Raw genomic sequence first — 27,644 nt, forward strand, 5'->3', positions numbered from 1 at the left:
AGCACGTAAGGAAATTTGTGAATGGATGACAGTTGACGCGCTTTCTGCATTTGCTATAATAAATAGTTTGTGTTTACTTGGTAAAATGGCCTGGGTATCCCGCTAAATATAGCGGATTAATGCATGCCCGATGCGACAGGCAGCCCACCAAAATATATCCCAATATAAGTGTACATCCCGAAGATATATATAATCCTGCATAGAAGTTAACTATAATACCCCACTATTTGTAGCCTAAAGATTATAAACGAGGCTAAACCTTTCTAGTGTAGGCCTTCACGCTATTCGGTGGCCAGCTCTATTATCAATACCTTACCGAATTCAAGTATTATATTATTAGATCGCCGTCGTATATTCTCACTGTTTGTTAACTAGCACACGAATTATATAGTAGGATTTCGCGATTGGACACATGCGTCGCCAAACATCAAATTCCTGTATTATTAGTTAACTAAATCTTGTTATAATGAGATATAGAGAAATGCGTTAATTGCCAATGCTTCAAGTACTAAACAGAGCGGCATCTTGACCTTTAATACATAGTGCGTTATTGTTGGTTTAAGATGAACACGCCACGTTTGAACACAGTAAGTCACCATGGATTTGCAAAAAACAAAATTTCCTACGAACACGCAAATTGAAAAACCTCAAGACTGAAGACTTTGTCCTCCAGGACTGAGTTTCATTATTGTCTATTAATAATATAAGTTCATGAAGAGAGTCCACAACAAACGTGACAGCCTATTTCCTTAACTGTTCAAGTCGGGTTCTACGTAATGTCGAAAAATGCGTAAATGTTTGAAAACTACAAGTATATTTTCATGATCAGTTTACCTTACTGTAGATGAGATTCAATCATAACATATGTTTTACTACCACGTCAAGATCTTTTAATGAGCACATGAAGTTAGAATATAATATACACAACAACTTTATTTATTTAGATGCTATTTTTACAGAAAAACGTCACGGCCTGTACAGTCGTAAATGCAACAGTGTTCTATTAAGCATTTCCACATATGCATTTATTATCTTTTCTCGCTCCAACATCTTCAGCCATTTTCACAGATTGTGTAGACAAAATAGTGCCAAAAAGAGTGTTTACTAAGGCACTACGATCGTCTGTCTAACTCGACGCCTCAATAAGGATCACCGCATTAACGCTGGAAGAGAGTTCTATATAAAGTTACATTTACAATTGGTGACTTGCGAGGCTTTTTTGGGCCAATGAAAAAAACAACGGCTAGCAACGGTCAGTGCTCATAATCATAGTAAGTTACTAGATCACCATCTAGAAAAATCACCAAATTGTCTTTCAAGTCTTTGATATATTTATAATGATGCAATAGTGGATCAACAGGTAATGTGTCGTATAACGACAACTAATAAGCTCATTTTGAGCAACTAACTCTTATAGGCTAACAATGTTGGTCTTATCGAAATCATCACTGTCACATCGAACCACCTCGGACATATGATGTGAAAATTACAAAATCTCCCCAGTTTGCCATTGAGTTTTGGCAGTACAAAGTAACTTTACCCATAAAAGAAAGTTGTCCACCACAAAAGTAAGCCCACCCACAGCCTGACTTGAATTAAAGGAGTGCACTTGAATAGCACTGCTGAAAATATGTAGAGGCCTGACATATTTCACTCAGCGATAAAATCACTTGTGATTACGGGAAGTTCTCTGTCTTTTTCGGTGACATCCCTGCTGCATCTTTGCATTGGAATGCATAGCTTAATACGTCCACAATTTTAAACGGGGCTTCACGAAAAGCAACCTGTGACATTGATATAATAGTAATATGGTAGCTCTTTACTGTATCACAATGGAAATCAAGTTTGCGGGAACCCCGTTCCGTATACTCCAACGTACTGAATTCTCCCTAGTCGACTGTATCCACCGCGTTAACTGCTACGCGTTGCCGTTCAGAACAGTAAACTTTGAATTACGTTGAATTAAGTTATCTTGTTGTTTACGGTTCAGTGAAGCGAAATGCTCCGATTCGAAAAATCGATCCAAAACTTCTTTGGACTTTGAGGGCGAAGAACTTAGTCTCTCCTCTACCGCTCGATGTCGTTGTGAAATCCGACGGTGCTCTGATTCGAGGGCCTTTTTTCGAAGCCATCTGTAACAAAGTGAAGACAACCAATGTTTGAAGTGATTTAACCCAGCTACACAGAAGCCACCTCGTATACGAAAGAATCGCAAATAAGGGAAAACGAATCTCATACAGTATTCTATAAAAAAAAAAAAAAAAAAAAAAGGTCTCATCAAAGTAAAGATAAATCATTCGTCTTGCGGCAATCACTGCAACCTAAAGTAATTGAATTATTTATTAGTAATTAATATTTTTATCTTTAACTTTTATTACTACTATTTTACTGTATCATAATATCCAGCTGAATGTATTATAGGACGGAAGAAACTTCGACGAAATGAGGGGGCAAAACAGTATACCGAAAAGGTTATTAGGAAAGGACACATGGTCCGGCTCTGCCTAATAGCAAAAAATGTTGCCATCGAACGCTAAGAGATGGCTAGCAAACCAGATATATGAGCTAATGAACCCTTCGTTTACCGTTTGTAAGCCTGCTGGGCGTCTTGCCTGGTGTGCTTTCTCTTAAATTCTTCGATTTCGATCTGTTGTAACTTCTCTTGAAGCTTACGCTGCTTCTCCTGCATATTTTTGCCTTTAAGCCACGTCAAGAACGTGACCGTTGTGTTGGAGTTTGCAGTCGCTTCATTCTGACTCTGCTAGCAATATTAAAGTGAAATAACAATTGGTACATAGTTTATTATACGGCAATAAATCGTATAAAGTTCATTAAGATCGGCCTCTAAGCTACCTAGATTCCTGCTGCATACGTCAATGACCCCACGTACATTGTGCAACGGATTAAAGTGTACATTTGATACAACCAGATATAGATCCACATATTTTGTGACATTGTCCGTATCTACATAAATTAATCGCATCAAAATTATCTCTACTGTTAAACGATCTAGCGTCAGGCGTAACAGTCAGGCTCACATGTAATTAGCTGATTCTCATGTACTTGTTGCCTGTTTTAAAATGCAATGCGGCACCTATTGCTAATAGGCCTACATAAAATGAATTAGGAACGTCAAGGATCCACTAGATGTTAGAAGGCGTCTACCTCGTTCAGGAGAGGAGGCTGCGGTGACAACGTCTTTTTTCTGCAAGAAGCTGTGGAATTAATCGCGGCCTTCTTGTTATTTTCTATTTCGGCATTCTTGTTCCGGAGCCAAGCCTCAAACGTTTTTTGAGCGTCTTGTTTCCGGCGGCGCTTTTCTTCCTCTTCACGACGGGCTTTCTCCTCCTACAGAGAAAATTACTTTGTTTTTTAAATAAATTTCAAAGCACTAGACTGGAACAGCTTGGGATGATATTAAAATATATGGCGTACGACGTATGGTCTCCATTCAGAACCTGTTTTTATTTGCTCGTAATGTAATGCTTAAGAATAGAAAGACAAATGGTTCACTGTCTCACATCCTGAAATAGTAATGCATGTCTTTTCATCAATATATATGTTCGGAATTAAATTTCAATTAGAACCCACTTATTGGTCATCACTAAAATAACCTTAAATTTTGTACTGAACCACTACCCAACCACAGCATCTGACCTTCTCCCGTTTAGCTCTTTCGCGTTCCTGCTTCAGTTTGGCCTTTTCCTCAGCGGGCAATCCGTATCGACTATTCTCATTACCAGTATACGCAGGAAGCTTTCGTGTTTCATGCGCAGGAGTCGTTTCTGAATTGCTACCGATTGAGCTCGCAGGCCGAATCTGTTGGTCGGCACCGTTGGCAGCTGGAGTTGAATCTAGCATGACGATGGGATTAAATATGGACATAGGGTTTTTTTTATAACGTATTGTTCATTTTCATTGTAAAACGCCTTTGCGCCAGGTATGGATAGAAGCAAGTACAAACGCAACGCTGCATGACGCATTACACGAATTACGTCCATTTGAATGAAAACTTTTCATCATTACGACGTTAATGTATTCTAAGAATATAGGCGTATTTGTAGCGACTTTGGATTAAGTTAACGATTAAAGAAAGAGCTGGGTTACTTTTTCGAACGAATCTGGTCGGGCTAGGTGGAAAAGCCGTAGGACCTGATGCTGGTGCTATAAGACGACCGGCCACATTCGTATCACGTTTATATGAAATCGCAGATCTTTTAGGCGTAGCTGTAAGCGATTTGTTGGCCGCCGACGATCTGGTCGGTGTTGGAGAAGTAGGCAACTTAATTGCAACTTGTGGATATTTAATCGGTAAGTCTCTCGGAAGCAGACGTTCCACAAAAGCCTGCTTCGCCATATTCCCCTTATTATCATTCGACGTATCTGCTGGAGGTTCCTGCAAAAAGATTCAAGTGAAGGTTCCCGACACTTATATAATGACACTTACAAAGCAACCTACGCATAATACATGAACATTTCTTTATACAGTAAAGATAGATAGAAATCCTTCTAAAAGATACTGAACTTCGTTTCCGTGGATGAAATACCCAATTTGAACTATGCTATAGATAGACTTCTTAAAAATCTTTGTGTGTACTGAACCTGACCTGAATGTTTAGAGAATCACAATGTCAGCTTGATATTGCTTGTAATCTTGCAAATAATTTCAAGCTGTTACTTTTATTTGCGTGTAATAGAAACATAGAACTTACAGGGGATCGGGATGCGCTTTCTACCTTGACGTTGTCGTCCTTCGCGACTTCGATGCCGTTTACCAAAACATTTGTTGTATCCCTCCCGCCGGCCGTAATTGACGTTGCGAGATTGCAAGTTTCCACTGAGCTCGTTGAACGGTCTTCTTCGTAGACCGAATCAACTTTCCCGTTAGTTAGTTGTGCTGGTTGTACTTCCTGATCAGCACCGGTCGATTCCTTTATCGGTTCCTTCTTGAGCGATTCCTGAATCGCGCTTCGAAACTGACTTCCTAGATTTTTAGGCGCATCGCTAGTTCTCTGATACTCCGGACCTCTTGCGGACCGCTCTCGTAGGTTAATGATTTTTTTAGCAAGCTCGAGATCAATATTTCTGTTGTGTTCTACTGTTGACCGTAATGTGTAAAAATAATAAAGAAAAAAAAACAGGAATTGCCATATGAAGGTTCACGTCTTCTAGCGTTTTAGCATGTACCTATACGGTTTTCTAAATTTTACATTTAAGGACAATTAGGTCAAAATAAGCAACCGAATTCCAAAATCTTCCCAAACAGGCTATTGATACACTACACTTGTGAATATAATACATCAACAGGTCTACAACAAAATACTTACGGGCGGCACATGTAGGTGTTTCCTGTGACCTTCTAGTCGCGGTGTCCATGGATGTGTTGTACTCGCCCTTGTCGGTGCTATTTTCTTCTTTCGTTTCGTAATCAGAACTGTACCCTTCCTTTTCATCACTTTCTAAGCCGTCGTTTTTTTTTGAAGGACTTGGGGTTCTAGGCATCTCAACAATGGGGGACGGCGTCTTGTTGGCATAGTCAACAAAGTCGTCATCATCCGATGAACTGAATAGATCAGACTCGTCTGACTGGTTGTCTGCGGTGTAAATTCAAAGCGTTTCATACTTTATTAAACTTTATTCGTATTGGAAGAAGAAGCCCGCCATCCTGCACAAGCTATTGAATGAAGTAGTTGTTTTAGATTGCTTATTACGTCTCACAAGATATCGATAAAACAATTAAGGTACATCGAGAAGTCGATTCTATTTTTGACTATAAACAGGGACAAGATAAGCTGTTTCTAAAGTCAAAAACGAACTAAGACGCTTTGTTGCCCATACCACCGATTTCTGAGTCATCTTTGGGGAACAGCTTCATAAGGTACTCTCTCTGAACCTGTCGCCGCTCGTTAACATCAAGGGTAGGCGTAGGGGAATAGCGAAGCACTCGATCAACCGGATTATCTGCGAATCGCACTCGGCTTTCTTTAGCATTTGGCAGGGGCTCCGCGAAATGCACCGTGTTAACTTCTCTCAGACGAGAGCTAATATCATAGACGTAATGATTTTGGAACTCTGCAACGGAAAGAGAATTAAGACAGGAAATTTTCATCGTTCAAGTTTAATCACTAGCACTAGTACACTATAGTCTCTATTAACGCTATAGTTTAATTTAATCACAGTCCTACCTTTCTGTAACAACGAACTGCGCCCAAGACATGAGATTCTAACACCAACGTCCAAATGGTCCCATCGAATCACGGGCTATATATCTTTGCTGGGGTTTGGTGCTGAAAGCTTGAATAACTCTGTCCTAAGACGGAGATATTTATTTAATTAAATACACCCGTACCTACATTTGAAACCCAATACCTGGCCGACGAGGCTTAACAATACACTTTGCGAATCCACACTTCGCGGAAGACTCTTTGCAAAAGGATTAAAGCCCAACCGGGCGGGGTGGAGTGAGCTATGCCTTTTCCGAGGAATTCTTTAAAGTGAAAGGAAACAAGGGACTACAATCCTTTGATGGCCCAGAGAAAGGAGAAGCTTGTCGATGGTCGAGAGCAACGATATCCACACTGTATACGGCCACTAAATAGATGGTTCAACAATAAATATTTTGAAGTGAGCTTGTGTAAACATACTACTCTTCCGGCAATCCCATCGCTATAATGCATGACGTCATTTCGATGCTCATATGCTATCCAAATTTAGCGATTGTCCTTAGGGCGCTTACTCAAACCGCACAAGTTCAGAAATAATAAAGATCAATATTTAATATTACAGGCGACCATCACCATAAACCTGAATCGCGACAACAATCTTCTTCTTAATAATCTAACAGCATTATTTCCGAACCTGACTTATTTCTTGTGTATATAATGAGAAGGGGGAACCAGCTTGACTTGTCTCCGAGCGCCATGTTTATCGATGACGCTTAAGACAAAAGCTTGCGGCACGCCCTGAGAAAGGAATAACAATAGTCAAAGAACAGCGCTAGTACCGGCGCTCTAGAACGTAGATGGTAGCATCAGACCTGTCCAGCGGGCATGGCCGCTCGGAGGATCGCTGCCGTCCCGCTACTAGCGCAAGTGGACGACAAAGCATTAAATAGAAGTATAGTATTCCTCAGATGGGTAGAGATCTTTCATCTTCGCAAGGAGGGAACGATCTCTGCCCAATGGAAGCGAATACCCAACGAACCAATAGCAGTGAACGCTTAGACGCGGACGCACAGGCCAAGTCTGACGAAGTCGCGCCACGGCGTCGTACACACAAGTAAACCATACAGCATTGCCAAACTACACCGTATCGGGCTGTTTGCTGCCACTCCTGCTATTACTCTACCGGGTGCCGCTGTCGCTGCCGCGAGCCCTGAGCACGATTGCGAGTTGGTATTTATCCGAACGCTTATGTTTAGATTCCTGAAGGTGTATTATTAATACCGACAATAGTCTATGCTTAATTCGCCTAGAGAAATATTCTTTTAGCGACTAGCGACCCTTTCGTCAGTTGGCCTTGCTCCCAGTGAACTCATTACAGAGAGCGTTTACCTTTGTAACGAAGACAAACTATTCTACGGACAGCGAATATAGTAATACGACGACGGTGGCCATTCGATATAATGAGACGTGTCTCCAATGAACAAATGACGTATGTAGATAACAGCTGTTTGGTACCACAGTTAGTGGTAATAATTAGCACTTAGTTAAAGTGCTAATTATACTGCACTGCTAAAATTTTAACGGGAGATAGTAAAACGATTCAAGGTTTTTTGAGGTGTAGGTACTTAGGGCAATTTTTCGTCCGTTCCATAGCTCGGTATGAAATTTAAATCGATCACGTCGTTTCCAATGAAATTTTTTAAAAGAAACTAAGTGTTTATCGTAATAAGTCTTTTAATGCTCCGTTCTCGCAGGTCACGCCGGTATCAGCTTGATGCCGTGGTGAAATATATTAGCTGGCGAAGTAAAGCTGACATGTGCTTTTGCAAGCACATAGCGCACTCAAAGTAGATACTTTGGTATGTAATTGACTTATAACAGCAGTGCATAGAGAAGTGCGAAACTTCTCTAGACGGGGTATGTTCCTCCTCTAGTGCTTTACAATCACTTCACTAGAAGTATTTGCAGATATGATACGAATCTATACGACAAGTGTTACTCTTCCGGCTCTTCCCGCCGAAAAGCTTTGCTTACACTAAACGTGGCTGCACGGCTACCATGCCCGTGGCAGCTGATACCCGTGTAGCTACGACTACAAACAAGCATTTCCGAAAAGCCCTCGCCCCATCGCCATAGAAACGCGACGGTAGAGCCTTCTGGCGAGGGACCAGGACGTCTGTCTAAAACGGGCCTTCACTCGCTGGGCACTGAAGCGGCTGTATCGAGGTTCTTAGAGAGCAGCAGTCAGCGCCCCGCAGCTGGAGAGCCTGCTCTACTTATGTGTTTAAAGGTCGGTCCTACTCTGTTTGTACCCATGTTGCTGGCCCATAAAAACGTGTTGTTACATAGTGTTAGTGAACAGTTACCATTACTACAACAGCTATTAGTAATGGCGTTCGGGCTAGTTAGGAGCATTAATTCAGCCTAGAATCTATATAGATAGATACAATCTAGTTGATGTGTAGATATGTGGTCTGCTATATACGCTCATGGGTGCAGAACTAAGGAGACCTTGATAGCCGAAGGGGTTGGCTTTACACTTTTCGTTGGCAGATGACAAACAGTAGAGGTTTACGCTGCCGGCAGCGTCACACGTACAGCACCCCTGTGGCATCACGCAGGTGTATAGTATTGACCGGACATGTTAATTTGTGAAAAAACTGGCACAGCAATAATATTAAGTCGTTTAGGGAATTATAAGAGATCGCGAATACGCTCGTTTATGTTTTCCTGTATTGGAACTTTGCACGGATGGAGCGGTGTAGTGGCAGTGAACTAGGTTCTGCGGGAGTTTCTAAATGTCACCGACTACCAGATGAGTGCAGAATAGGTTCTTTTGCTAGAGGATTGCATCCTTATAGTACAGCAGTTTCCTCTACAACAAAGTAAGCTGCAGAAAAACAGCTTAACAAGCTTTATCGGCTTATTCTAAATTAAAGTCTGGTTGGTCATTGTCTGATACTGACAGCGTTTTTGTGTTGATATAGTTTTTTGGCAAAAAACTTTATAAAACTGTCTATTTGAAATTGCACAAATTTGCACCTGGTTCTAACATTGCTTTCGATTGCATTGGAAGTTTTCGAATGTCCGGAAACTATATGAAGAACCGTCTAGATTTGTCCAAGGATAAAGAATTCCATAACAAATAAGACCTATTTTCATAATAATAACAGTAATAGTAATAAGGAAGTAACGGTAAACAGTCTTCTGGTGTTGTTACACATGCATGTTTTTTTCGCCATGACTGCCTTCTGATTGCATTGTTATTATTATTATTAGGGTGTCAAAGATGATTTTTCATGATTATTTGATGAAGTACAATAGCATCGACCTAGGTTTGGAGCAGTGCATAACGGCAGTGTCGAACATACTTTCACAGAGCTCTGACACGTATTCGCTGACAGTAAACAACAAGACAGATGCGCCTACTATCCAACCATAAAGTTATTTCTCGATAGGCGGAACTTACTATGTTGCGATATACAGAAAGAGAGAGAGACAGCAGGTCCACCCGTGAAACTTACCAGCAGCATGAAAACGTTGCGCCGCAAAAATAGAAAAATGTTTTTAGCGTTATTCACTCGGCTATAAGCTGCCCTACTGAGTCCGCTTATGCATGAGTCCATACATGTTCTAAATCAACAATTTGCTTGTCTAAAAGGCAAAACAAGCAGTGATCACGCAACCGTGTCAGGTCTTGACGACAACGCGATCACTGTCACTGAGGGTACCTAGGGCTTATTCGGCGGCTAGCCAGAAGTCTCAAAAGGAGCAAACGCCAACAAATAACGAATTGCAAATGAACAAAAAATGGTCTACCCAATTATCCAGAAGCTCTTTGCCCTCAGCGATAAGCGACTGTTGTGGTAACAAGCGATTCCACAAGATTTTAGTGGTTTTTATTTGTTTTCACAGCAAGAAATAAGGTACAGTTGATACTCCAAATAGTAATTTCGATTAATAGCTAATAGTTATTGAAAGATATACTTGTTACAGAAAAGGATGCATTCTGTGGGAATAGTAACTTCGTTCGATATACCGGTTTATATATAGCATACTTTAGGCAGTTTCACTGATTTTTTTCTTCATTTGAAAAATATACAGGGTAAGCGGAAAGCATGCTTCTTCGTGTGTGCATTATTGTAGTTAGAATTTTTTAGAAACAGCTTTTCCTTTGGCAAACCCTTTGGCTGCAGTCAGCAAGGATACATGTGAACCAAGACATTTGCATGCTTGCAGGGTCATCATAAATTACATAGTTTACAGAGGATTGCCTTTAAGGTGGATAAAAAGCCACAAGCAAATCAATGTTTGCTTACCTTATGGTTACAAACAGTATCGACCATAGGCCCGACTGAAAGTGTGTCTGTAATTGTAGTATACATACAGTTTCTCAAGCAAGGCTTGCGTTGTTTTCGGGGATAAAATTACTGTGTTTTTAGCTTGAAGCCTTAACTGGCCTGCTGTATTTTGGCCGCTATATGTAGCACTGTAGTCTCCGTTAGTCAAAACCTCTTAATTGAATGCATGCTTGAAGGAAACTCTGTCGTAAACTAACAATATTAATTCAGTCAGAGGAGTACCAATACTTCAATCAAACAGATCTTATTCCCTTTTATGTGTATAAGTAAAATAAGTAAAGTATATATAGAAAATTATGAATAATAATTGCAACGCAGGTTCAACATAAAGTATATATATATATATAAATTTAAATTTGGGAAACTTTGACACGGCCAGTGGCTTTACGTGGTTATGGCTTACGGTTGCCATTATTCATAATTATATTTTGCATTTATTTTCAAACTTATGTACTCGATGTGGGACGCAACCTGTAGGGGCCTCCTGTATAACTAGGTTATGCTTTCTGGTTAGGCATAATCACACCCGACAGAAGCTTTTCCAACTTAAAGAAGTTCTTTTGTCCGGTTTTAAAACTGCTGTTCCTACTCATTTTATTTTAATACTTCAAGCTGAATAATTTCTGTGTACATAGACATATTTATTAATCTGCAGTTACTATACAGTCATTCTGTATGTTTACACAACTGTTCTGGTGTAACAAACTATACTGGCTGTAAATCGTTTCCTGAAAGTTTAAGAGCTACTGTTCAAGGAACTTGAAACACAAATTTCTATAAATTTAGATTTTTTGCTAACTGACGGTCCTTGGTACAGACCGTTCTGTACTAAAGAAAGGATTATAAGACAGTTTGTCCTTAAAGCAAATCCATGCGAAGAGAAGAATTACATTTTACTTCGCGGTAGCGTCCAAGGCGAGTGTTTTGCCAATGCAATCCCGAAAGGCTCTCCAAAATATTTCCCTTACGCGAAAAAGTCTTATAGCCAAGGTTACGTATGGTAGTACATTCTTGATAGTTCTACCATAATTCGTGTTATTTGGTCGTATACAATCTATTGATGTTAAGAGTTCCAGTGTAGCTAGTTTGGAGCTGACAGGCAGAAGGGTCAATCTAGCTGACAACCTTCTTCGAATGAACGGGAAGCCCTGTTATTTTCATGTTTATAGTTGTGTTATTGGATTGATAACCCTTGAAATTGCCTTTAGACACACATCTTCTCAAATTCCTTTCAGCTAAATCATAACGTACGTGCATATTTCTTTTCTATTATTCAACAATTTAATATTTGAGAAGTTTGCGCGATAAACGTAAGCCTTACTGTATTGCTTTTTTATTGATGCAAAAACAATACTTTAAAGGAATCGCACTTTTTTCATTTCTAAATCTACCCTGAAGGCCAAACCTCCGGTGAGATCTAGCGCGCTCAGTGCTCAGCGTATTTCGCTTTATAAGCGAAAACTCATATGTAAGTAAACAATATTTTATGCGGTGTATCTTTACGTTACACTAACAACATAGCTACTGACTGCCCTACAAACAATTATCGTTTCGCTTTCCACAAATTTTGGCTAGAAATTGACGCATCATCCTCTTTGTAGATGGAGTCTCACGTTAGTAAGCCCCAACGATGCACGTATTTGTTCTTTTTCTACTTAGACGTAATGAAAAAACGGCACTTAAACCTTGCTGCGGCCACTTACTACGAATCCACCACATGGTAACTAGAAGTTCCTCTCAAACACGAAACGCTTAGACTGATATATATTTCTGTTCCTACTTAGTTCTATGGTTCGTAGCTACTTAGTTAGCTGTCACTACCTCGAATTATTACAGTTGTATGACAGTGCGTTTTGCGTCACTTTTTTAGACACGTCCTCATAAATCGTCAGTAGACAGCAATGCACGACCATCGTCTCTGTGATCTGTGTGCGCACACAGGGCTAACTCTGTGTATGTACATGTAGATTTGTTTGGCTGGGCCCCGTTTTTATCTTTCCTTGCCAATCGGCGTAACGTACCTTGCGAGACTCGAAAAGGTATCAGCTAGGTGCAGTCCTCTGTCCCCGTAGACTACTTTTGCTGTGTGTTGTTCTTGCGTAAACGAGCTATTTTGAGAATTTCTATACTGGTCACTCCCAGAGTAGATCTGAGCAGATCGTTTAATTCCGTCAGTCTTTCTCTTGCCCCTTTCTTTACTTCACTCTCAAAAGGCCTTTATGGTGCGACAGCGTCTGAATACACTCTCTCTAAAACGATTATACATAAATTCTATGCTTGTTTCGTTCGTTATGCTCGTATGGGTATTCAGCTGTCCCTTCACCTGACGATAATGACGGAAGAAATAGCATATTCTTTTCGTTTTTTTGATTTAAGCCAATAATCAGCAGACCTCGCCGTCTGGCACGGGCCGTCGCAGTAACTAGCAACATAGTCGATTGTTTCTTCAGGTGTAGCAAATGTAAATAAGAGTGACGTACATGACGCGTGTGTGGGGTTGCTATAGAAACGATCTGTATCTACAGTACACAGAATCTTGAAATGATGGTATTATTGTAATAATTATGTAACACGGTACCACAGTAGTCTTACCAGCTTTACGTTAGACATTTCAGGAGACGCACCGAATTCAGTCTTTAACTTAACACGCTTCATGCATAGAATATATGTTTTTAGGGCTAACCACATATACGTATACCGCGGTGCAAAGATACATCTGCTCTTACGTATTACCGACCTCACGGCTACGACAAAAAAGGACCCTTCTTTTTAAGATATAAGCAATATGAAATATTTTTCCTCATTTGTAATTCGCTATGTGTATGGTGTGATTCACTTTTTTTGTCTTAATATTCCTTTGCAGATGTCCCAAACGTATGGCGAACCTCCGCTACCGCAGACTTTTTCGTATATACATACGCTGCTCCTGCCAGTTAATTTCTATCTGGCCTTTCTATAACTGCACCGAAAAGCCATATATCCAGTCTCTTTCAAAAATCCCACACATGCATATTTGCCAGTTCGGCTCGCAGCGATGACCTCGCTGACACGTAAAACAAAATACGGTCGTCCAAATTCTACTACGCCTGTATCTTTCAACCCTATATCTATCACAGACGATAATTTCCAACAGTCTAAATGAGGACCTTAATCGAAATCTGCTAGTAAATTGGGAATGAATCAGATGTTTTAGCATGTATGGGAATTTCTGCTATCATAGGCTGTGGCCTCTGTAAACTTCAATCAAATTAATTCCAACGTTTGCTGTCCTATGTTTTAACTATATTACCCACTTCCCGTTCGTCTCGTGATTATGGATGATTCAGCGGAGGGAGAAGTGGTTCTGCAGTTTCTATGGGCTCACGTTGAACTTCTCACATATTTATCGCGACTGTGCCCAATACCGTTGGAGTCATTTGTGTGTTTGTGCGCCCTATTGGATCGAACAGCCGTTGTGGAAGTGGGCGTGCTGTTGGCTGTGATTGCAACATGTTTATTTGTTATACGGCACCCAGAATGTCATTCACACATTCGGGAAGCGTTCTCGCTGCTGCCACGAGCTATTAGGAGCATCCGACAAAAGTTTTACCTCAGTATCATCAAAAACGGTAAGAAAAGGTGAGACGAAGTCTCAATGTAAATGTATGTGACACTACCTATCATACGCATATGTACGTAGGTTGACTATGAGGATAAGCATATTAGATTCGTAGAGATACAAACCTACAAAATGGCAGGAAAGAAGTTCAGTAAACCGTTTCGTTTAAAACGATAGTTTTGTTAGTAGTGATAAACACAGTTATCTACGGCCTGTGTGTTATCTTTTGTCTTTCAAGTACGCGAGTACAAAATACCAAATAAGCCCAGATACAGCAGTATTCCTTCGCCTAATTTAGAAAGGTTTAAAAAAACAACTTATTTATTTTGCCTAAAATGAAAACGCATGCGGAAGGTAGATACAGGGCGACTTAGCAATCGTTTAGTCAATTTGAAATCTGCATAATTGAGTCGTTTCTTAAAATGTTTAAGACAAGCTGTGCTTAATAGCTTGTAAGCCCAAGAACGTCTCAACAGATTGTGCCTAGCGTACATGATTAGTCTTCATTTCTAATAATAATTACACTATGATTTTTGCTTTGTCCTAAACTATTTCTAAATTAATTCGTTTCAATATCTTCGGTGACGGAGTGCTTTAAACGAAATGCCTGATTTTTTTTCTGTGAAGTAACGCAAACAATTATTTTTATGTATAATATATACCACTTGGTCGATCTGGTCAAGTCAATTCATGTTCAATGTCCAAGTTTTTTTTAAAACAAAATTATTTTTGCCCAAATTTCAACATGTATTATTAATATTGAAAAGGCCCATGACTAGAAGTTCTAAATCTTTGTCAATATATTCTATTAAAATTGCGTTTATGGATGGTTAATTGCAATAATTGAGAGATTTACGTCAAAAGTAGCAGAGTTACAAAAACAGGTAAAAGAAAATTAGCGTCATGACTGCTTAATTAATCTAGTCAATATTTTTGAATAATTTACCCTTGACCTTCGCGATTTGTCCTTGACGAATGTACGTCTTCTGCTATTACCTGTATAGACTATTACGACTCGGCTGTAAAGATCCTGAAACACATTTAAAGTCTAGGCGACCAAGCGCGGCAAACTGCATGGGAGACGCTATTAGTGGTTAATATGAGGGTTAAGCTTCAGTCATTGAAAGAAAACGCGTTTCTTTTGGCAATACGATAGTTAAGAAATAAAGTCCTGGTTTCGGAGCTCATCCCACGACGTAGTCGACGCAGTAAATTTCGTTTTTGACAAGGCAAACTAATATTTCGGTGACTGGATAAAAATAAAAAAAAAATCACCAAAAAACCTTTACTTAGTTAAGGTCGCTGTCTACCCAGCCGATTGGCTTTGTTGGAGTGTTGCTATGGAACTTCACGTTGCTGCAAAAAACCTCAATTAACAAATTAGTACACATAAATTGAACGTGCCCATACCGGGTACGTCGTAGCCCTTTACCTAACACCAAACGGAGATATGCTAAGATACTCGATAATGACTCAGTTATGTTTGTTAGAGTATTAGAAACAAATTCTCTCCGGCAGCAAACGACATTTGGCTGGAAAGTAGTTCGAAGCGAGCGAAAATCAGAAGAAGCGCATAATTTGGTCTCAAAAATCAACACCCAGTAATCAAATTTTTGTTCCTCGAATGCCAGAGCGCAGGGAAAATTCACCCAAGATTAGTGAAAAAAATTAGACAAGGAGGCTTTAAGCAAAATACAATACGTGAATGGTGTAAATGTTTTAAAATGAGGAAGTACCAAATACCTGGATTCGAAGGACAAGGACGAATGAAGGGTTCTATCGACCGAAACTGGCATTTTACATGTAGCGTGTACGGAATTCTAGCCAAAATACTCTGAGTAGAAAATTTGAGAATTTAACTCCAGGCTATGTGCAGATGTTTGTGTCGTCTTTCACGTGCAATTTGCGAAACTTTAATCAACAACACCTTAAATGTACGATCGACATAGACAAGGCGTGGTTCAGTCTTTAGCACTAACTGAAGAACGAGCAGACGATACAATGACGCTGCGCTGGAGCTTTTGATCGAGTTCGAAGGAGCGTCAAGTTAGGGTGATGCTAGTACTTAAAATGTACTTGGTGATATTTGGTACAGTAAATGTAGCTCACTATCTCGAGTTCATTGAGAGGCTGAAAAACCGTTGGCATGGCAATAGGAAGTACGCAATCTGGTTCTTTAGTGACAACGCCAGACCTTATCATCATGCCTCAGTTATTTCCTGGCTTCACCCGATTATTCTCCTGATCTAAACCCAACAATTGGTGGGCAAGCGTGTGACTATCTAGGAGCTGACAGAGCGCTGGGGTAAGTGTAACACAGATTAAAAAATCATCATTATAGCTCAATCAGTTCAAGGTCCGACGAATTCAATGGATTGGGACGGCCCCATGTGGGAATGCTAGCTTCTTGCGTTACTGCTCTGGCAAGGCTGTTTAATTCTGACAAACAGCTTGCCCAATTAAGATCTAATAGAAACATATATATCTACATAAAACTGCTTTACAACCCGAAGCTTTCGTATTATCGTAAATTCAACTGTACGATTGTCATACAGCAATCCACTAAACAGAATCCGTCGACTTTGATGAACTATGAATCCACAGCTTTTTACTGCCTGAGATGTATTAAGTACAATGTCCAGGGACGCACTTCCTAAAAGCAAAAAAAAATTCGTTCAGACAAATAATTCTTTTGTCCAAGTCGAAACATTTTACACGGGCAAAGAAAGGGCAAGTTACCTTTGATCAAGTGTTGATATCAGAACGCTAACACTAGGTATTTGGAAATTCGTATCCAACAGTTGACGAGTTGCCAGATTCAAGTTTTTGTTGACGTCCACAACGAGGATCCGAAACTACTGCTGTAACTTAGAACGGTGTATCGCGTACGATAAAGAATAGACATATTTTGGTTTAAGATTTGAAGGAAGGTGAATTTTTTGAAGGTAAAGCAAAGTAGGGAATAGCGTAGGGGTAATCATTGAAGATTACCCCTTATTGAAAGGAGATCGTTTTCCTGCTTGGACTCAATAACCATTCGTAGTCCATTGGACGGGACGTCGTTGTACGGATATGCACGGAGATTTGCTTTATTGAAATACTTCGCACGATTTTGAACAACGTCATTATTACATGATAACGTGATTTTTCTGCTTCTATGGACAGATATTTTTTCACCACTTCATGTTGATAGATACGATAATTCTGTCTAGTTCTATTGCCTGCTGTAACATACTCGACATAGTGGATCTTCGTAGATACACGTCTAAGTGTGAGAACCATGAAGTCTGACTATTTCGTAAATACGTGTCCCGTTCACCATTCTCGAAAAGTGCCACCGTTGCAACACGCCGACAGAAATCTTTACTCCAGACCACACGAACGCCGCGCAATTATTCAAAACAAATGCACCATTAAATATGTCTGTTGTTATTCAGTAAAAGCGACGGATTCGCTGAAAGCAACGCTGAGCGTACATGCTAACTTCTTCTCGTTAGCTTTGGCTTCAGAGATATGTTAGCTTCTCCTGTGTGTTTACATGTTCCGGTGAAATAATAGCTCGGACATTCAGGGCACACTGCGCCTACGTTCAGTGGTGGTCTATCTAGGCAGGTCCATCAACGAAAACAATTTCTATCTGGTGGTTTCCGAAAAAAAAACAAGTTCTAAAAAACAAGACGCGAATTTCTTAGTAAATTAAATTATAACATATATACCGCCCATTTCTCGGTCGATGACTTCTAAGTCCGTGCGGCGGACCGAAGTGGGCTCGCCTTTAATCACTATATAGTTAGACTTTGTTGTAGAATTGCAATGAATCTATGAAGACTCGATAAAAATCATTTGCATCGTAACGCTCCTTATATTGTACCTATACGCATACAGACGTATAAGTAAATGCTCTTTGTAAGAATGTTGTTCAACAAAAGCCAACACTAGTTAATTAACAAAATAATGAATTTCGCAATATGTCTGGCTAGTCACATGGCGCCTTTTCATATCGCCCTAGTTCTCCCAAATGAGAGTCTGTACTCATGCACATAATGCGTAGGCAAAAAAATGCAATTTTCACTAGTTGAAAGAGTGGACGACGAACACACATGACTCATATGGGATTCTGGATGCCGTGAAAGAAGGTTCATTCCATAAGTAACAATGGCATAATCTCTACGGGACCTGATCTAACAGCTATAAATCAATTTCACGACCACACGTAGGTATTTCTTCGTGGCTATATTAGAATCAACTTAAGAGTTTAACAGTAGCGGATCCTTCATTGACTACGTGTGGTCAGTGTTATAACTTGTTGGATGAGGTCAATGTAACTGTCATCGATCAACAAATTTCGACTGGCCTCTAACTATTAGTGTAGAATAAAATAAAGAGGCTGTTGTGCGGAACAGCAACTGCCAACGGTCAATATTAATCTTTGGATTCTCGACACCCGTTGATTCGACATAGCAAAAAATCGCTTCGGCCTTGTTCAGCCTTCGCCTGTTTGCCGCGTCTGCGGTCAGCTGACAGAGTTGCGAACGAATCCATTGCAACGATCTAAAAGACGAATTTGTCAATTGTGTCGTGGCCAGAATGGCTCTTCGTGTACCCATCTTTAACATGGTTTTGCTATTCGAGATGGCTACCCCAAACAATCATTTGTACCAAATGGGCATTTTTATTTGCGATGTCATTCGATTTGTTATATGACCAAGTTTATAAGCTTTCGACTTAGGCTGAACTCGTTCGACTTTTCTCTCTTTCGTATGGATATATCCCTACGCAAAGCATACCCAGATGCATAATTGACGTTGCAGAAAAAACAAGGTTTACGCGTCTTACGCCTACAACTGACTTTCTTCACGCCCGTTGCTTCGTGAACAGGTTTTAATAAAGTGAAAAATAATTAGTCTTACAACAGTCAAAGCGTATCGTATATCGAGTACGCAGCGCGTCGTTTAAGCCCAAGTCCAACTTGTTTTTTCCCGAACACATCAACGTTGCGCTTCCAGTGTTATTAGCCCCTGGCTCTCGATGCAGGTCCCAAAGCTCGCCAAAGTCTCAGGAGCACATCGGATGGTTAGCACCGATCATCAGATGGTAGTAAGACAGGTCTTTTACTTGAGTGCTCGATATCGCTGTTTCTTACAAGCTATAGCAATTAATCACACGTTTTGGTCAGAGATAATTACCGCAGAAAGATCCCTCCTTCTGAAAAGCAAACTTATTTAATGCTGGTATATATCTTTACCTCTCTGTCCCCTATAAAAACCGTGAGGCCTTATTGCGGGAGTTACTTAGGAAAGGGACCAGGGCATATCTGTGGCATTTAGTCCTCTGTGAAAATCTGTAGAGGACAGGATTACATTGTATGAGTTTCAGTTCCGACGTTGAAGTATTATGTGGCATAATTTTTCCTTCGACTATTGGCTACTCAGGCTTACTGGACTTGTCTGGGTTTTTCTCGAACAGATCCGTGAAACGGTACAGTAGGAATATGCTGTAACAGCCATTCTCCAACGCTATAGGCCCATAGCCATGTTTACCGTTAGATTTTATTAAGATTAAACAGATAGATACATGGGAGGTTACTCAACTTGAGCTCCGTTTGCCTTTCTAACCCTCTTATAATTAGACTTTTGCCATTTTTCCGCCAAAGTTAGCCTTTTCCGAACAAACTCCTTGGAACCCCCATATGACACTTAAAACCTCCCGAAATGCTTACGCCAGCTTTACGTTTTCTATTTAAGCGGGTTCGTTGCCAACAACCACTGCCTACGCTGCCAACGCGCAGTGAACATTCGTCATCCGTACTTGCAGGTACTTGCAGCACCCTATGGCATACAAATTTGCCAGAACAAATCGGAGTGTCTTCAGAACTAGGTCCGTCATCTGGATGTAATATCGAGCATACCTTTTAGGTAAAACTAAATTGCTTTGAAGCTCGTGACCAGGAAGAAGATCCACGTGAGTGCGATGGGTTGTTGTTGTTGTTGAATTGGCTGATAGAGCAATAAACTTTATGCGGGCCTCTGCACGCGACCGGTGGCGAACGGAGCGCTGCCAGCAAATAAAAGAGGGAGAGGGTAGAATGGGCAGACAGGAAGAGTCGCCGCGCAGACGACTATTTGAGGGACGGTCGTGCAATATATAGTGTGTCGTACTCGATCGTATCTTGCCGACGCCAGGCGTCTCCTGCTCAGTGTTGTCGAAGCAAACAGGAGAAGCGAAATTTCAACGTGAGGGCTAGAAAGCGCTACGTGAATAGAAGAGCTCAAGGCAGTAGTTTTTGGCCCACAGTACCTAGGCTCTGCTATTGTGTGCTGAAGTTGTCAGTGGTACGACGTGAGAAAAAGTACTTGACGTCAGCTGTCATTAGCCGAGTCCAGAAGTAATAAACAACACCACTTGTAGAGCACTGATAATGCGATAATACGTCGAATACGTGCGGGCATCGGTACTCTTACAGTGATGTGTCATAACGTCGTGTTACAACAAATCTTAAATCAATCGAAGTGAAAGGCATGGTGGCGGCGTCAGTATACGGTCGGATTCTGCTGGGTAACTTTTCCAGTAGCACAGGCTCTTAGCAACCAAGTTCGGGAAAGCTTTACTTCCACGTACAGAAAGAAAGGTTGTGAATCTGTGTAGCACATCTCAGTAATACTTGTTGTTGTTGTGCGAGTGGAAGAAAGGCGCGAATATTTGAAAAATTGTAATTTTAGGTCTTTTCGTCACCTGCCAAAGCCCAAAACCCGATCAATTACATTCTAAAATCCATTTTGATATAACGAGGTCGATAGTTGATATAGAGGCGATTTTCGGTGAAATTAAGTCTCGTTGCTCATGCAGCTCTCATTTACATACAACCTAAAAAGTGTGGAACCACAGAAAAGCGCTGAATATATTGTCATTATACAGATTACATCGTCGATAAATATCGATGAGCTCAGTGAGTCAACACTGAGTTGAATTTCAACAGTATCTGATACTGAGCTTCCATACGACAAGTGCAATATTCAAGATTGAAACAACGTGGAAAGGGTTCGGGGTGGGGGCTAATCGAGGATGTCGAACCATTGTGGGTATCGTAGCCACATCGTCTTTTCTATCGCTAAATCTAGTTTTTACGGCCATTTTGCCAACGAGTACCGCGTGCGTTAACACGCTTGGGTCGTGTAACGTTCAACATGTCTGCTGCGGTGCTCCGTACGCTTCTTTGCCGCCAGCATCCGTGTGGTCGCCATTAGATGAGGTCGCTCGACTTCCGGCCGTGAATTATAAGGCTAGGGAGCTTATCGCTAAACTGCTCAACCATTATAGAAGAGCTCATGCGGACGCCGACAATAAAGGCGAGTTCTAAAGCCGATACATCATCATTATAGAGAATCTGGTCTTGTCAGATAGCAATTAAACATTGATGACGAATCTGCATCATGACCTCTTACGTTACATAGATGTTTAAAATCACAAAAGTAACAACGAATGTCCGTCAATATGAAAAATCAATATATCTTTTTTTTTGATCATATGTAATCTCATATTTTAACCTGACGGAAATTAAAGTACACGCAATTACTTTTGATTTTAAACAATTTGTAACTGGAACACAACAGTTCTTGGAAAGTGTTATTTAGAATCTCCAAGCACCTCTAGTTTTCTCTATAGTGTATAGCGTTTGACTTATCGACTGTAGTAATGGGTTGATTGCTTTTTTTTTCTAGACTGCCCAAAGCAGTCAAATGATGCCAACTGCGTACAGAAAAGTGAAACAGCTGAGTGGGGCAAGAACGACTCCATGACAGAAGCCTTTGCCATGCAAGGACACCGTGCACATATGGAGGACAGGTTTTGCATGCTTGCCGAACCAAAGAGGGACCTCTACCTCTATGGAGTATTCGATGGACATGGTGGAAGGGTATGTGAAATCACCTTTGTATTCGATACTGTTATTGGTTATTTTTTTTCGCATTTATAGAACAATGTTTAAGAGGTTTTTGTAATGTTTATGAAATCTATTATCTAGTTGAGGGCAGAACCGGAAATTCATAAAAAAAAAATTATAGAAACGTCGCAGAATAAAGCTGAGCTAAACAAATATTTAGTGCTCTCGATCTTTTCTGGTTATGCTACGCTGTCCTCTTGGAAAAGGTAAGCCTATTATGTACGGAGGTGTATAGTTTTCGCTGATTGACCTAATTTCTATTCTACTAACGCTTTGGCTTAATCGGTGGGAATTGCTAGCTTCTGTTATGCCAAAAACTGATTGATAAGGCGCAGCATATATTGAAGTGATCACATACAAACCCTGCATAACGTATCCGAGTCGATTAGCACAGTTTTCTATGGTACGATAGCTAAACCGGTAGGTAAATCCAGAAATTCGTACTACGCTATATACATGTTTCGTGCTCGAACGTAGTGGAAGTACGGTTATGTAAGCTTTCATAGTCCTATTGAGAAGAAGTGTTGAAATGAACATTCGCGTAAGAACTGACCCATACATAAATTTCTTCTTACTTGTTTACTCGTCGGCGAACCTGCTATTGACTAACTACAAGTGATTCATTACAGGCCGCGGCCGATTACACAGAAAAACAGCTTTTTCCTGCGATTCTCGAGCGGATCCGCCAGTCAACGGACGAGATAGACATTGCATCAATGCAAGATATCTTGCGACAAGAAATACTTCGAGTAGATGAAGCGTTTATTAAGGAGTCGAAGAAAAAGCGTGACTATTCCGGCACGACGTGCCTTGTTGCCGTCATCCTTGGGGACACGTTAATTGTAGCTAACGTTGGTGACTCAAGAGGCGTGATGGCTACAGATAAAGGGCGAGCTGTACCGCTTTCCTTCGATCACAAGCCGCAACAGACTAAGGTATTGAAAAGTTGAATTGAATTTGCGCTTTAGATCAGAGCTGTTTGGTCCAAAGTAACTTGTGCTTAATTTACCTCCTGTATTTGTTCAATTAACTTGGCTTTAATCAGCCTTGTATACACTTTGCATTCCAGAACAGTGCAATAGATACCCTGCAGGCATTTAGCATTGTTTTCGTACCCTTCATTGTATGTAGCAATTTCCTTCAGTTCAAGAACTAATTTTTCTTGTGATTATCATTATTATCGAAGCCACGAGTAGTTGATGATTCCAGTGCAAATATGCCAACAATGCCAACGATTTGTTACAATACAGACATAAACGCGTAAATACAGGACACCTTATATATATATCTGGGTTTGCTTAACTCATAGTTGTATCATGGAAATGTCCCATTTAAGCGTCTACTGATGCCAAATACCTATGGTAAAACTATGCAAAATGGAACATTCTATAGATGTGCCCGCCAAGGTTACTACCAATCTCTAGCTGACAATCGTCCAAGAGGCGTTGTATGGAGCTGACATCTGACCTATCGAATAGACGACATTGACGGACGAAATCGCATGTCAGTTACAGCGATTTGTGTCAGTTGACTGGGTAAGATAAGTGATCCATATATTTTTTTTGATACATCTGTAGTAGTTTATGATATGGGTTGCAGTTAACCCCCCTCTAAAATATTAGACACCTACGGCTAAGTGGTGGGCTTGGTAGGTCGCCTTTGGTCTGTCCTGGCGAATATATATTCCACATCTCCCAGGAGTCTATTAGACAGGCATAAACATGTTGACTGATGCGTGTAACGGCTGTTACCCTCACGACCTTGCTGTAAACGAGTGAGCCTACATATCTTCTCGTTGACTTTGCCTGGAAGGCTCGCTGAAAGGACCGGATCTGCTGGCCACCATTGCTACAGTGTCTATGAGAGCCGGCGTCCCTTTCGGTGTCGTCTGAGTGGCATCTCGATGGCTGTGGCTAGATTCTGATCGAGTTGCGGCAACAGTCTGCTATGGATTACCATAATCAAAAACAATGGCTAAAAGCAGCCTGTATATAGACAGAGACAACCTCTGTATAGTTCTATTGGCCAACCTTGACACCTAATGTTCGTAACGTATTCCTTTGTTGTTTAATAGGTGGCATATTGTAGGTAATATACTGTGTACCAGAAAGGACTTGCAATAATAGGCATCTTGGCCTTTAGGAAGATCACTAACGACTGAGTATCGCTTGACGATATGGAATATTTTGTTTTATGTGCGTCGCTCTCTATACCCCTTTGTTTACTGAAGCCTCAATCAAACTATCGATCTCTCAGCCCGTAATGCCAGCAACTGCCCTGTAAAGCCATTATAATAATAATGTTAAGGAATTGCGCTAAGTTTTGTCTTACCTATTATAGACTAAATTCTTAATTGATACTATACGAGGCAGAATCGTAAAGCCAATACTGTATAAAGGTAGACTTCGGTGTCGATACGTGCACACAAACACGAAGTTTATTCTACCGAAATTCGCGCCGGTGGAATAAGCTCCCACATAAATTGTTAGCATAGATATACACATTTTTGGTGAGCTAGCGTCCAGTGATAATTAATGTAGCTTCGTCTAATTGGGTTATTGGCGTTACACTACTAGAGCATCGTAGCGTTCTCTTCGTCGTGATCATACATGAAGATCCTCATAACTGTACCAGACCGGAAGGATAGGTTTGCCTACAGGCATTTTATTTTTTTTCTGATCTACAGCTCTTAATACTATATATTGATCTTCTGGCAAAGTAAAACAGAGTTCAGCGAAGTTTGCTTCGTTTAACATGAAGTCCGCCGCTTTATAGCTGCCGTTCGAGCAGCAGACGTAGATGACGCGGGTTCGATGTACCTACTATAGTGGAAGCGAAAGCGATGTATTGTGCTTTCCGACTGTGAACGTACACACGCAACCTCGTGACGACAGGACACTCGGTAAACATAATACGTGCGCACGCTTTGTTTTTAAATAACGAGTCATATCCACCGCCAATATATTCTATACAAATTATTAGTATGAGCACGAAACATTCTTATAATAGCATTGCATTTAACGATCTCTGTTCTCAAACTCGTTACCATTAACTTGATGAGTGTCTTCATAATAGTCCAGCTATTGTTGGGATTAAAGCGAACGTGACCTGATCTTAAGAGTCGAATAGAAATATTTCAGGTATGGACACTCATTCCGCTGGCTTCATCCGGTATCGTCTGATTGCTGAAATTTCGGTGAACTGAAGTTCAGTTACTACAAATGTTTGATTTAACCCCTGCAGACTGGTTGTGCCGATATTTTTAAGTCATCGTAGCGTGCCGATACGGCACAAATTATATGTCATACATTTTTTGTATGGATCTTTGAGCTGTTGCAATATACTCGCTCACTGACGCCATCTTGAACTAGCATCGATCGCGGACTTGAGTATTTATTTCAGGAATTATCATATAGTTAGTAAATCAAGTACTGCGCCGTATTCAATTTATTCGCCAGTAACACGTTCCACTAGTTTTGCGGTTAAGGTCAAAAATGACTACAATGAGAAATTGGCACCGAAGACATTCTGATCAGCTAATTCACTGATTAACTTTTTTTTTAATTTATCGCTTTATAGCTGTTTCTGAATTGTATCCGTACTTTTTAAAACTATAACCAGTCGTAAATTTGTTCAGTATAAACTGTTTGATCGATTAGAACACAAATCGGAAAATTTTTCTTTGGTAACTAATCCTGTATTAATAGCGGTAATGATTTTGATCATAACTGTCTGCATTCGGAAATCATACACAATATCATTGATTTTTTGTTATCTTCAGGAACACAAACGTATTCAAGACGCTGGTGGATTCATCTCCTTCAACGGCGTTTGGCGCGTCGCAGGAATCCTTGCTACCTCACGAGCTATTGGTTGGTAAACAATTGGCTAATAGGTTGCTGCAAAATATGACTTTACCAAACGTTTTAATATTTGCATTATATTGTAGAACACTCATCTTACCGAAATACGTACGTATAACGGCCTATTTAAATTGGGAGTTCTGGTTACGACGCAGGTGACCATCCATTAAAGGACCGCAACCTCGTTACAGCTGAGCCAGACATTTTGACGTTCAATTTAACACAACAGCAGGGATCTTTTATTGTTCTCGCATCAGATGGTCTTTGGGATATCTTTAGCAATGAGGAAGCGGTCGCTTTTGTGCGGCAACGGTAAGCGCACAGCATCATATCGGCTTGTCTAAGAAACATTCTGCTATATAGTAACATGCTTGTATTCAAATTAATATGAAAAGCGTATCCTGTTTCAAAGTTACCACTGAAATAACTTACCAACATTTTCACCTCCCTAACTTCCCAGTTCCAGTTCAACCAAACAAATAACCCTACCGAACTGGCTAAAATTTATGCATCGATTTGCGTGTGTGGTTCTACGCCATCTTGTGTTATTCCAGATCATCATTGGCGGGTGCCGGAAAGGAGCTAGCAAAACGAGCCTTTGAAAAGGGCTCGCAAGACAACATCACTGTTCTGGTCATCGATTTAAGTAAATATCCTCTGCTACAAAAAATTTTATCAAAAAAGAAAGATGAACAGAATCGCGTGGCCAAACTTCAAGCCCAGTCGATGCTTGCCGCTGCCAGGGAACGTGCTGATGAACGTGCCGCGGCTGCCGCAAAATCAGCGACTTTAAGTGTTATAGCGGGCGGTACCCTCGCAGATTGCCCCAGTGGACCAAGCACTATATCAGAGTAGCGGCGCGAACTCCCTAAGCCTAACTTGGGGCTCTACGATAGCATTTAAGCCTTCAATTAGCTCAGACAATACTGGGTTATAGGTATAGAAATCAGACAGAACGAGATCGAAGGGAAGTTACTCTTTCTGAGCGTGTAAAATAGTTTGTGCTCTTTAGGAATCGTGCGCGTGGGTGCACATCATCTTCGCCTTCCGGTATTTTCCAGTGTGCCGGTACATTGTTACTGAATACGGGGACTATAGGGTATAAGGGGCGGAAAAGATGAGCATAAAACGTATCAATGCGAGTACTGTATATGAACTTGACTGTGCAATGTGAGCGTTGCTTTGTTGAGTTGGTTATACCTGCCTTGTCGGCATTTAGGCTGTGTTACAGATAGACAGAAATAACGTGATCGTGGTAATGGTAGTGGACAAAGCCGGTTTTTCAGCCGTCCAAACGGAAAGCAAACATGAAAAAAATAAGTTAAGATAATAAGATAGCGGGATACAGGCAACACACATGAATTGTACCAGCTACTGTGAGTTACTGGACACTCGCCAACAGGTAGAATTTGTCCTCGCTGTAGAGCGGAGCAAAAACAATAGGTTTGTCTTTTCGTTAGAGGTATACGCTTACGCTGTGATGAAGCGGAATCGATATGGAAGGAGAAGACAATGCTGAGTCTGGCTGAGCTTGATTTACTGTTACACAGTTATTTCAACAACAACAACAACAGAAAAGTAAGCATACCACAGAAAGTCTTCTGAGCAAAGTCCACTGTTGTGTACAAAATTGCCGAAACAAAAAAAACACATCAAAAGGACGCAATAATAAAGTTTGTTAGTTATTGTTTTTACCAAAATATATGTTATTATTCTATA

General features: G+C 40.6%; 2 protein-coding genes across 14 annotated transcripts in view; one reads left to right on the forward strand and one right to left on the reverse strand.

Annotated features, from left to right (window-relative positions):
- Positions 1-907: 907 nt before the first annotated feature.
- The window catches only part of LOC111246253 (uncharacterized), a 96,886-nt gene continuing 70,149 nt past the window's right edge, over positions 908-27,644 (reverse strand). For 10 of the 13 annotated variants that reach the window (XM_086985368.1, XM_086985370.1, XM_022795547.2 and 7 more), the window contains 8 exons: positions 5,839-6,072; positions 5,328-5,594; positions 4,713-5,098; positions 4,108-4,396; positions 3,658-3,854; positions 3,166-3,348; positions 2,586-2,761; positions 908-2,132 (listed from right to left, as the gene is read on the reverse strand). In XM_086985368.1, the coding sequence (XP_086841494.1) occupies positions 1,919-2,132; positions 2,586-2,761; positions 3,166-3,348; positions 3,658-3,854; positions 4,108-4,396; positions 4,713-5,098; positions 5,328-5,594; positions 5,839-6,072 (1,946 nt within the window). In that variant the 3' untranslated portion in view covers positions 908-1,918. The remainder of the gene's footprint in view (positions 2,133-2,585; positions 2,762-3,165; positions 3,349-3,657; positions 3,855-4,107; positions 4,397-4,712; positions 5,099-5,327; positions 5,595-5,838; positions 6,073-27,644) is intronic. The other 3 variants (XM_086985372.1, XM_086985365.1, XM_086985364.1) reach the window with 3 other exon arrangements.
- Positions 7,133-27,625, forward strand: LOC111246254 (uncharacterized). Its single transcript, XM_086982585.1, has 10 exons — positions 7,133-7,278; positions 8,301-8,454; positions 11,924-11,993; positions 13,852-14,133; positions 21,347-21,469; positions 21,842-22,035; positions 22,692-22,997; positions 25,844-25,934; positions 26,081-26,237; positions 26,480-27,625. Exons 1-10 carry the CDS (start codon positions 7,133-7,135, stop codon positions 26,778-26,780), a joined length of 1,824 nt encoding a protein of 607 aa, XP_086838711.1. The 3' UTR covers positions 26,781-27,625.

Source organism: Varroa destructor, unplaced genomic scaffold, assembly GCF_002443255.2.
Source record: "Varroa destructor unplaced genomic scaffold, Vdes_3.0 BEIS01000003.1, whole genome shotgun sequence".
Lineage (NCBI taxonomy): Eukaryota > Metazoa > Arthropoda > Arachnida > Mesostigmata > Varroidae > Varroa > Varroa destructor.